General features: G+C 30.9%; 2 protein-coding genes across 2 annotated transcripts; both read left to right on the top strand.

Moving 5' to 3' along the window:
• Positions 1-1,399: 1,399 nt before the first annotated feature.
• Positions 1,400-2,511, top strand: LOC130897162 (phosphatidylinositol-glycan biosynthesis class X protein-like). Its single transcript, XM_057805829.1, has one exon. The coding sequence runs from the start codon at positions 1,488-1,490 to the stop codon at positions 2,202-2,204; it is 717 nt and encodes a 238-aa protein (XP_057661812.1). The 5' UTR covers positions 1,400-1,487; the 3' UTR covers positions 2,205-2,511.
• Positions 2,512-3,454: 943 nt separating this feature from the next.
• Positions 3,455-10,534, top strand: LOC130897325 (uncharacterized). The gene is made up of 6 exons (XM_057806111.1): positions 3,455-4,257; positions 4,978-5,180; positions 6,528-6,766; positions 7,450-7,665; positions 7,723-8,138; positions 8,788-10,534. The coding sequence occupies exons 1-6, from the start codon at positions 3,654-3,656 to the stop codon at positions 9,987-9,989; spliced, it is 2,880 nt and encodes a 959-aa protein (XP_057662094.1). The 5' UTR covers positions 3,455-3,653; the 3' UTR covers positions 9,990-10,534.
• The last annotated feature ends 977 nt before the right edge of the window (positions 10,535-11,511 follow it).

The raw sequence follows: 11,511 nt of genomic DNA, 5'->3' as shown, positions 1-11,511 counted from the left end.
ATATTATTAAAAAATAATTATCAATTTGTAATTCGCTCGGAACAATCAATTCTCTATATGCACAGTAATGATTTGGACCAAAAAAGCGCTCGGAACATTCAATTTTCTATACACACAGTGAAGATTCCAATAAAAAAAGAGCTCGAAATAATCAAATCTCGATATACACAGTGATAATTTCATACAAAAAGCGCTCGAAACAATCAATTCTCTATATACACAGTGATTATTTGTATCAAAAAAGCGCTCGGAACAATCAATTTTCTATTTACACAGTGATTATTTAAATAAAAAAAAGCTCAAAATAATCAAATCCCTATATACACAGTGATAATTTCATTCAAAAAGCGCTCGAAACAATCAATTCTCTATATGCACAGTTATTATTTATATCAAAAAAGCGCTCGGAACAATCAATTTTCTATTTACACAGTGATTATTTAAATAGAAAAAGCGCTCGAAACAATTAGTTCCCTATACACACAGTGATGGTTTGAATCAATCAATTTTTTATACCCACGGTGAAGATTTCAATAAAAAAGCTCTTGAAACAATCAATTCTCTGTTTTCACCTTGATTATTTCGATCAAAAAAGCGCTCGGACCCATCAATTCTCTATACGCATAGTGATGATGATCTAGATTTAAAAAATGATGGGAACAATCAATTCTCTGTTTACACGGTGATGATTTCGATCAAAACAGCGCCTCGAAATAATCAATTCTCTATATACACAGTGATAATTTCAATCAAAAAGCGCTCGAAGCAATCAATTCTCCTTACATACAGTGATGGATTTACACCTACGCTTGTGAGGCCCAGTCCTAGGGCGGCAAAATGCCAGAATTTTGAGATCCTAGTCAATATTTCGAATGTACTTTTAGATCCTTTGGATGCTTGTAGTAAGAAGTAAGTAATAATGCTCAAAATTTCCTTCGTTCTTTAATTAAAGATGAATAATTGTTTGAGAAAGTTTTATAAACAAAAATGGACAAAAAACAATTTTTAAATGCAATTTATCTGGCAATGAAGTCATACCTTTGGTTAACCTAGTGAAAAAAGACAAGGAATTGCTTTCGAAGGAAGGAAGAATTTCATCATCATCGTCGAGTTCATCAACTATAAAGTGCGAATCTTCAATCATCATTCTACCCTTTATAATATTGTAAAAATGTAAACAATATGTAAAAGTTATGTTCGGATCCTCCGTTTCATATTAAACTGACTAAACAGACCGCTAGTAACGTTTAAACTGAAGTTTGTCAGTAAGCACCATCTATAAAACCTGAAAAAATCGGTATCTGTAGCTTGGGCCTTGGTCTGGAACATAAATGCTAAGTCATTTACCCACATTCTAATTGGAAACTTTGAAGCAAATATGACAAAGGTTAATCCCGAATAAGAAGAGCCATCTAACCTCAAATAAACATTGAAGTTTTTGGAATGTTATATATTAATATACCTATCTACTACTAATAGTAATTAATATGTATTCCTTGGTAGTTTCGATATTCATAATTTGTATAAAAATATTAAAAGTGACGTGTGAATCATCAGATTGCTTAACGTTAAAAACTTCAATAACTCAAAAAATTGAACATGAAGGTTTTCATAGGGAAATTTGGTGGCTGTTGGAAACATCCGAACCTAGCACAGACGTTTGGTTAAATTCAGAATGTAAACTCATTCTTCGCTTAGATGTTACTAGTGGTATGTTTATAAATCCAGATGAAATTGGAGAATTGAGAAGAATGGGAGAATTGTGTGCACTTATAGTTGGCCAAATAGATATAGAAGCAGCTGCTCATGAAGCAAACGAACATGTGTTATATATATTTTTGAATAATTCAATGATTGATAAAATGCAAGTTTTTGTACCATTCCATCTTCGATATCAAAGAGCTCAAATTGCAGGTGATTATGGTAAAGTGGGTTTTCGAAATCCTAGTTTACTTACTAGGTGCCCCAAAGGCTTAAATCAAATTTGTAATAAAGGTCTCAAGGTTGAAGCTCCCTGTGATGAAAACAATAATGAATTATGTATATGGAGAAATGTTTCTTATTCTTCTTACTTTGATAATGTAGAACTGTTTGTTCCAGTAGGAGATTTAGACCATTATCCTCTAGTATCGATAGTTACTCTACTTTTAGGCTGTGCTGGTTGCATTTACATTTTAAGTGTGTTATCAAGCTCTCATTTATAAGAAAACTCTAGCAATTTCAAATAAGCAAGAAGTATAATAGCTTCTTACTTAAACGAGTAGCTGAAGAAGAGATTAACTGGTGGTATGAAATAACTAATGATGAACAATGTTATTATTGAAGAAGTTATATAACATTATGATATAACTAAAGATCTGAAATACAATTTGCAACAAGACATAATTTTCTTCTTACTTAAGTTGGAAAAGTATTTTGAAGCTGAATCATCTATTGAATAAAGCCCAACAAAGTATAGACTTGTAAAATTGTATAATTTAAGAGCTTGAAATAAAAGTCTCAACACTTCAATTATTGTTCTTATTTTCAAAACAAATATCATTACAGTTAATGATCTTAATGAGCATTTACAAAAACTCTTAGGGTACATTTCTAATGCAATTTGTGGGCGAAGTGGCACGCACTTTGATGTAAAATTAGGCCATTTCTAATAAGCTTTGCAAACAGTGCTTGCACATACACCTTGGCATCAGTTTTTTGGGTCAAGTTTAATTGGGTCTTTTTTCAAATTAATATGGTTACAAAAATATACGTTGGAAAGACTGGATATGGAATAGGACGATCTAAGAAATTTGTCTGCAGGGGTGCCAGATTTCATGATTTATCATTAGATCTCACGATTTCATGTTCTATGTTATGATACTCTTATTTTCACGATTTTTTTTTTATTTTTGAAAAGATTCATAATACTCGAACACCATTGACATAAATACATGAAACCAAAACTAAAAATATTATAGTATTCATATAGTATAGAGTCCATGGGGCCAATTCATGAGTCGAAAGATGTCGTTAAATTGTCTGACAGAAAACAAATAATGCAGGTCACGTAAGAAAATTTTAATTTTGGTTTCATGTATTTATGTCAATGTTGTTCGAGTATTATAAATTTACCATCTATATTTTCAAAAATAAAAAAATCGTGAAAATGAGAATATCGTAGCATAGAAAATGAAATCGTGAGATCTCGTGATAAATCATGAGATCTGACACCCCTGCCGACAGATTTTATTAGGTAGATTGTCCTATTCCATGTAATTATAAGGTTAAAGCTTTTATGCTGCTAGGAATAATTAAATTTTGAATATTTCATATAAAAAATGTAATGAAGTTCTCTGGGAATTGTTTTCAAAATGAAATAAAATAAAAATATAAAATTTAGAAGTGACTCATTTTCAGGATGCCTAGAGACTTATGAAATTAGAGTACATAAAAAAGAAGAGGAATAGCGAACATCAAAGCTCATAAAGGGGAATACTTCATCGTGGACTTCAAAAATAACACTGCAGTAATTGATCATGCAGTACACTATAATTAGTTATCTGTTCATACAAATATTAATAAGATTATGATATTGCCTGTTCCATATGGAATCTGATACATAAGATTAAAATAACATGAACATGGTGGAATTTTAAAAGAAAAAAATAATCATGACTACACGAAGAAGTAGAATTAAAGGGATCGCAAATATTCCTCAGAGACGTAAACCAGAAAATGAAAAAATTGAAGAAAAAAAGGATCAATTAGGTGTTGAAGCTAAATTGGAATCTAAATGTGAGGTAAATGATAGCAACTTAACTATTATAAACGATGATACGACGAAAAGTCTTTCAGAAGATAAAGGATTGCCCAATCTTTCAGAAGAACATACCGACTCTAATGAAGTTTTAATTGGTGTCTCAGACCATGTGGAAACTTTTGAGAAAAAAACTATTACAGAGGAAATTCCATCAGTAAAAGTACCTCCAACAAGCAGTAAACCACCTATTACATTTAAAAGAAAATTATTAAAAGGTTCTGTGTCTCTAAGTGCAATTCATAAGAGGAAAAAAACTGAAGAAGTAAGATCAGTTGCCGAAAAAAGACAAGAAATTGATACTGAGGAGAATTTGAGCAAATCAAATGAAAATTATGTAAAGTCGGAAACTCCAAAATTATCTACTACCGAAAATAAAAAAAAGCCTGATGACACAACCCCGAGAATTACAATTTCGACATCAGAAAGTATTGTAACCACTGGAACAAAAAAAACAGGTAAATGAATCTTTTGCTTTGCCGTGATAAAGTTCAATTCAATTTACAGAATTCTTATTTTAAGCTTGGTTTATGCAGCAAAAATTAAACTAATAAATTAAATTAGTAGTTAAAAGACACTGAAACGGTACTTGTAGTTCACACCTGAAATTAGAGAAGACTTAAATGAATAAACTATCACCAGACTTATAAAACTGCAGCAAATAAGATGGTTTGGACACATAGAACAAATGAAAAATAATAATGAAGTTAAAAGAATAACAGAATGGAAACTCTTAGGAAACTGGGCCAGAGGAAGACCAAAAAGCAATGGGAAGGTCAAGTATTAAATGATGTGAACAAAATGAGAGTCCATGGATGGTGGAGTAACACCCAAGACAGAAAAAAATGGAGAAAAATAGCAGAAGAAGCCAAAATATGCAAGGAACTGTAGTTTAAAAAAAAATGAATAGAACATGGATTGACCACATGGAACTAGTCAAAAAGCTCTTGATTGAGCAGTTCCATATAAGGAATTTCTATTAGTTTACTAGTAATTTACTATGATCCTTAATTTACTGCATAAATCAAAAAATTCCCACCAAGAAAATTTAGTTTAATGTTAACTTCAATTTTGGATGCATGAACCAAACTTCATTTTAGATTAAATTATATTTTTATAATTTTACTTTTTCAAAAATTGTCAGCTGAATATTAATGTATATTAATTATAATTTTTAGAAAATGTTTTCCAAAAACCTGCATCAGTAATTAATAATACTTCACTTTCTGATACTGAATATCCTTTACCTCCACCCAGTCCTAATAAAGCCAATAGAACTAGGATAAAACCTATACCGAGACTAGCACACAGAAAAACTAGTTTTAGTGCTAGTGAATCTGAAGATGAGAGCAGAAAAATTAATAGAAACAGGAATGATTCTGTAAGTATAGAAATTTTTTTTATTTCAAAATTGACTAGATAATTGAATGATTATAGTCCATTCCTTCAGTAGGTAGAAAAAATTACAATAATGTGCACAAGGTGGTTTTCTTTAGGGTGAAAAAATACTTGCATATACTGATTTATGATGTTTTATAGTATTTTAGCTTAATCTAACTCTAGGTACATATACAATATAAAATACTAAGAAGCTTAAATTTGCTTAATGTGTGTATATGTTAACGAATTTAAAATTTCAATTATTATACTTGTTTACTTCTTCTCATTTTTCCATTTGCCCTCTCTATGGCGTCGGGAATATATTTATTATCAATGTTTTCTTTGATTGATTCTTGTCATAAGTTGCTTCTTATAATTCCATTTTTTATTCTATCCATCCTAGTTTTTCCTTCTATATTTACTAGAACTTCTGCTTATATTTTGCCATCGTCTGTAATTACTATTCCAAGATATTCAAAAGATGTTATATTTGTTCATCAAAATTAGTCTGACTTTGTTTCTATGTTTTTTATGATCATTTTTTTGCATTTTTCTCTGTTAGTATCCCTTTGCAGTTTTTCTATCTCTTCTATCCAAAATATTATTAGTGCTTCCATCTTTATGTCTGTTTATTGGGATCATGGTCTCCTATGTTCATTTTTAGGTGTCTAGACTGTCCCCTTGTTTTATCCCTTTTTCCATCATGAAGCCTCTTGATCTTTGTCAATTCTGTTGTACTTTCCATACAAGAGGGCAAATTCTATTACAATTGAACAGTTCTGCTATGTGGAGATGCCTGTGGATATTGATCTTGAACTTCTGTAGGTTGTAGTATTTCCGTTCATGTAGGACCAAATCCTGAGCCGCAGTGCTAGCTTTCTCTATAAAAACAGCAGCCTTGGTCTTTACCACATTAAACTCAATCTAATTGCTTCCAACCAACTCAAGGATGTTAACGAGATCGGTATTGATGGTAGTGATTTGTTACTACCTACAGATTTGGATGTTAGCAGAATTTATTGGGGTGGCTGATTCAAATTTACTCTTTTACATGTGCTTCTTTTGGTATTTCTAGATTAATATCTTCCACACTTGCTTGTATACAAAATAGAAAAGTTTATAAAAATTGATTCAAACAACTTACTCAACATATTGATATTTAGGTAGTCAAGGACATCCTTAGTTTAATCACCATTAGTATCAAAATAAAACAAAGAGGATCTATAGTTTCTAATATGATATTGTCAGAACAGCATTGAAGCATTTATCTGTCTATCTTAGCAAATACATTTTGTGTAACATTTATCCATCAATTTACATGGAATCTAACATATCTAACATATTACAGGTTTGTTCAACAACATCTGCAATCACAGAATCAATCACGGAATGCTTTTCGCCTCAACGCCCTAAAGAAGTAATAGCAATTTCTCAGCCGAAAAAAAGTACAGTTCGCTCAGATCAAACAAGAAAAATAGCGGAAGCCCGAAGAGAGTTTGTTAGAAGATTTGGATTTAACAAACCGGAAAGAAATAGACTCACTATGATGGATCTTATTTTCTATAATCCAGATACAAATCCAATGGTGTAGGTAGCTTATTAAATTAAATATGTATCAGGAGGTTTTTGATATTTTTTCATTGTTTGGGCTTGAAAAATTCTTTTCCTCATATTTCATTTCACCTGAGGTTGGTAGAAAACCCATAAAATTAGAGAAATGGTTGTATTTTGATCATTCTCATTCTAATCTTCATTTTTATTAAAGTAAATATGAAATCAGGAGCTTTTTGATATTTTTCTATTGTTTGCTTTCAAACTTTTCTTTCCCTCATATTTCATTTCATTTAAGGTTGGTAGAAAACCCATTAAATAAGAGAAATTGTTGTATTTTCATAATTCCTTCTATTAACCCTTTTTAGACCTTAATTATCAAGCAAAGGGAACCTGGTAGTGTTTTATCAAGATGACATAATATGAAATCGATTTTCTCAGTTATTGGTTGTGGAATCATGCTATCTCATTAACAAACTTTTATGGTTTCTGTACTTTTTCTAAATTCTTTCCATGACAAGTTTCTATTAGGAAATGTTTGATGACAGTTTCTGTTCCATTTTGATCCTGTTTTGTTCACAGGTTATGCAATGAAAATAAAATATTCAGATATTTTTTTTTACTTACAATTTGATTCATATATATTTACCTAAGTTAAGAAAAAACATCTTTGTGAAGTAATATAGTATTTTTTATTTAGTTTTCGTGTGAAATTTTAGAAATGAAGATAATACTAAAGAAAACAACACTGAAATCGAAGTAGATAATACCATAAATGAAGAGGAAAATGTAGATGATCCTAGTAATAAAAATGACACAAAAAGTGATGAAGAAAACGAAATGCCAGTACCACAAATAAAGATCGGTCCATCTGGAGAGATTATCCTTGATGAACAAAGTCTTGTGATTGAAAGAAAAGAAGTACAAAGAAAAAGGTGACACATAATGAAATCAAATAAGTACTAATCTACTGTATTATCTTTTGTTTTTAGAGAGGAAATGGAAAAATCTAAAGTCTTAGATGTAGACAAGATAAAAACTGGTTATGGAATATACAAAAAACACAAACGAACAAAATTTTGGACTGCTAGCGAAACAGTTTATTTTTACAAAGCTCTAAATACCATTGGAACAGATTTTACTCTAATGTGCGAACTTTTTCCAAACCGAACTAGACGGGAACTGAAAATAAAATTCAAGAAAGAAGAAAAAGTAAATAGGAATTTGATTGACAAAGCCTTAACACAACCATGCGATTTTGATTTTGAAGATTTGAAAAATGAAATTGAACTAGAAGAAAGAGAATTGGAAGCGATTAAAAAACATCAAGAGGAGCTGAAGAAATTGAAGGAAGAAGTGGCTAAAGAAAATCAGAAATTACTCACAGAGAAAAATCAAAAAAGAAAAGGTGAGGGGAAAATTGTAGTTTTTCTAAGATATATTGATAATTTTGTAAATAATTTACAAGTTATTAATACATTTAACCACTCTGACTTCATATGATATGATAATGACTTCTAAGATATATAAATGACAATAAATTTCCATGCAGTGGCAGATGATCTCTGCAGTTCGATACCTTGGTACAACATTTTTTTTTCAATGAAATTATCAATAAAATTTCAACTTTATGAATTGAGAATCTGACTTAAAGTCGAACATAAATACTTTCTCATTCAGTATTGGATTAAGAAATCTATCTGGAGCCTATTTAAGAAAATCAAAATAAAAAAATGCGAATTTTGCTGCGGATTCCAATATTGCTTTTAAAATCAATGATCAAAGTAATAATTTTGCGGGGCCTGGAACTTCAGCTCCCCTAGGTCCTCCCTAAATTTGACGTTTATATCATTATTTTTCTGCATAATTATATTTCGCTTTTATCTGAGTTCTTAATATTCATGCTCCTCAAATCAGTATTTATCTATTTAAGTTCTACCCTTTGATGTCTATAAATTTTTCCTGTTCTGTTGTGTTTCTTACTGTATATTCTGCCAACCAAAAATAATTTTCCATATTTTATCACATTAGAATTGAAGTTATAATATATGTTTTAGCTGCCGAATTGAACAACCCGAAAACTTATGTTCCAAAACCAAAACCAATTTCTGAGATAGATATCCCAAAATTAGTGGAAACGAAAACAAAAGAAAAGGTACCGTTGAAACAAAAAACGAAAAAAGAAAAACCAAACAAAGACAATTCTTCGAGACCTAAACTCCCTAAAAGATCTAAAAAGCAGAAGCTATCAATAAAAACTTACATGTCAGATAGTGATGCAGATGAATCGGACATGGCGACTCAAAGTGAATCAGAAGAAGATGTAGTATTATCAAATAAACCAACTAGATCCGGGAGAGTACCGAAAGCAACCCAAAGGTATGACAATGAATTTTCCAGCATAGCATCTCTAATGAAACGAAACAAAATACCAGATAAAGATCGTCCAGAAAACATTGAACCCGGATCAATAATGGTTATCACCGAAATCGGTCCTAATGGAGAACCTGTGTACAAACTTTATATGGTTACGCCCGAACAAAAAGCTACTCCTTTAGATGTACCCTCTGATGTTGCCGAAGCTATACAACTCAAAAAAGGAATGTCCGCCAAAAACATCATGACCATATCTGCCAATGTTACAGACGACGAAGAAATTATTGCTGAAAATAACATTACAATATCGGCAGATGAAAACATAACTACTATGAGAAACATTGATAAGAATATGGAAACTAATATAACTATACCTGCTGATGAAAACGTTACCACACTTAGAAGTGAATTAATTAATAAAATTAAACAAAATGTTGACAACAATGATGAACAAAATGTTGAAACTGAAAAGAAAGAAAGCAGTATGGATAGCACATTAGTTTTACCTGAAGGAACTATTGAAGAGGAGAATTTTAATGGAGATATCGGTCGTTCAGAAGACAACACAGTGGAAAATAATTTAGAAACTGATGATAGAGATGAAATTGAAGATACTAGTGAAGAGCTTGTCAAAGTTATTTCAATTGAACCACTGACTGATCATAGAAATTTAGAAAAAGATAAAAACTCTCAAAATGCTCAAGTTATAGCTACAAAATCGGATGCTGTTACTTTGAATCATGACTTTATTTATGTAAATCAAGGAGAGGGTTCTATATCTATGAATTCAGAAATAGTTTTAGAAGTCGATAATGATGGTATTAGTATGAAATTAGAAGGTGAATTGAGTAATTCAAGAACAGAAGTGTTGGATAGTTCCTAGGTGTAATCCTCAAGTTTGACTATGTATAGATCATGACATTAAATTTTGGTTGTTCTACTACCTATAGAGCTGTGTTCTTTTTTTAACTCACTGTATATGACCAAAAAAGAGAATTGTAACGTTTGTGATTGTTTAAATGAACAGTAAATTGAATATCAAAAAATTAATACAAACCACAAAAGGTAACATTGTATAGGTGTAAAAGTAACCGCATTTTAAGAATCATCCTTCATATGTATAATAATAAAAAAAAAATGTTGGCGGTCGTCCTTATTGCTTGGTATCGGAAAATTTTCCCCTGATTATTCCGTGATTTGCACAGGCATAAAAATATAGGAATCGGAAAATTACGAACTTGTGGTGAGAATTTTCTGAGGCCCAGGAACAGTTACGCCCTAGCGACGACCTGCCAACATTTTTTTTTAATTTTTTTTAATTAAATATGTTTTATCGGTTTAGTGGGTAGAAATCAGAAAATAACGGAAAATCGATGATATTTCATACATCTTAGCCGTTAGAAATCTTTTCTGATTCCTACTGAAAAAGTATAGAAAATACTTAAGATTCGTGGAAAGCTCCTCAAGTTACCATTGACATTTTCTTGGGAAATAGAGATTTTGTTTGCTAAAAAATGGATCCTGCCGCAGTTTTCTGATTCCTGCCAAGTTAATAGAAGGATGTCATAGAGTTTATTATGAAAAATTTTATGGTACGAGAGTTGCAAGAATTCTAAGATGTATGAAAATGCAAGGAATGTCATCGATTATCCGTGATTTTCTTATTCCTGTCAACTGAACCAATCAAACATATTTGATTCAAAATAATAAAAAAATGTTGACAGGTCATCCCTTGGGTGTAACTGTTTCTGGGCATTTTTCCCTGATTCGCAGAAAATCACGGACTAAATTTGAATCTGATTTACAATAAAATGATCCTGTCAACAAAAATCATCATAAAAAAACTTTATCGGGTGCTTTTTTGTGTTATTTTTATTCGCTTTGTATCATATGTTCAGTATTTATTTTATACCTATGACGTCACGCAATATGGCGGCCTTACTGAAATGTTTGAACTACCTATTAAATTTTTGAATTGTCAATATTTTTTACTTTATAATTATTGATCAAAGAATTAAAAAAAGTTATAATAAAAGTTGTATATAAACTATCCAAAACTATTTTTTTTTCAAACCAAGCAAGTACCCTATTAGCACTATGGCTCAGTGTAAAAGTTTCCGTGAACTTGATCTGATTTGGGGTCTGCCTCTTTTTGTACTTTTCTTCTGCTGTATATTTTTTGAATGTGGTCAAACCATCTCAACCTCTGAGCTTTAATGAATCAACTGATATTTTCATTGCCTAGTATTTCATTGATTTCTCTATTATTTCGGATACTCCAGTCGTGCTTCGTTCATTCTAATTACTCCATATATTCTTCTGATAATTTTTCTCCCAAATATTCTTTATTTTTCTTTATCCCTTTGTGTAATCATCCAACAGTTACTGCCACAGGTTACAATTGG

The sequence above is a fragment of the Diorhabda carinulata genome, chromosome 8, assembly GCF_026250575.1.
Source record: "Diorhabda carinulata isolate Delta chromosome 8, icDioCari1.1, whole genome shotgun sequence".
Taxonomy (NCBI): Eukaryota; Metazoa; Arthropoda; class Insecta; order Coleoptera; family Chrysomelidae; genus Diorhabda; species Diorhabda carinulata.
Note: the sequence above shows the minus strand (reverse complement) of the source record. Positions and strands in the feature narration are given on the sequence as shown.

Excerpts from the sequence above, each read along its gene's own strand:
- LOC130897162 (XM_057805829.1), top strand. The coding sequence starts at position 1,488 with ATGTATTCCTTGGTAGTTTCGATATTCATAATTTGTATAAAAATATTA.
- LOC130897325 (XM_057806111.1), top strand. The coding sequence starts at position 3,654 with ATGACTACACGAAGAAGTAGAATTAAAGGGATCGCAAATATTCCTCAG. Across the intron at positions 4,258-4,977 it reads CACTGGAACAAAAAAAACAG|AAAATGTTTTCCAAAAACCT; the intron begins GTAAATGAATCT and ends TATAATTTTTAG. Across the intron at positions 5,181-6,527 it reads ATAGAAACAGGAATGATTCT|GTTTGTTCAACAACATCTGC; the intron begins GTAAGTATAGAA and ends AACATATTACAG.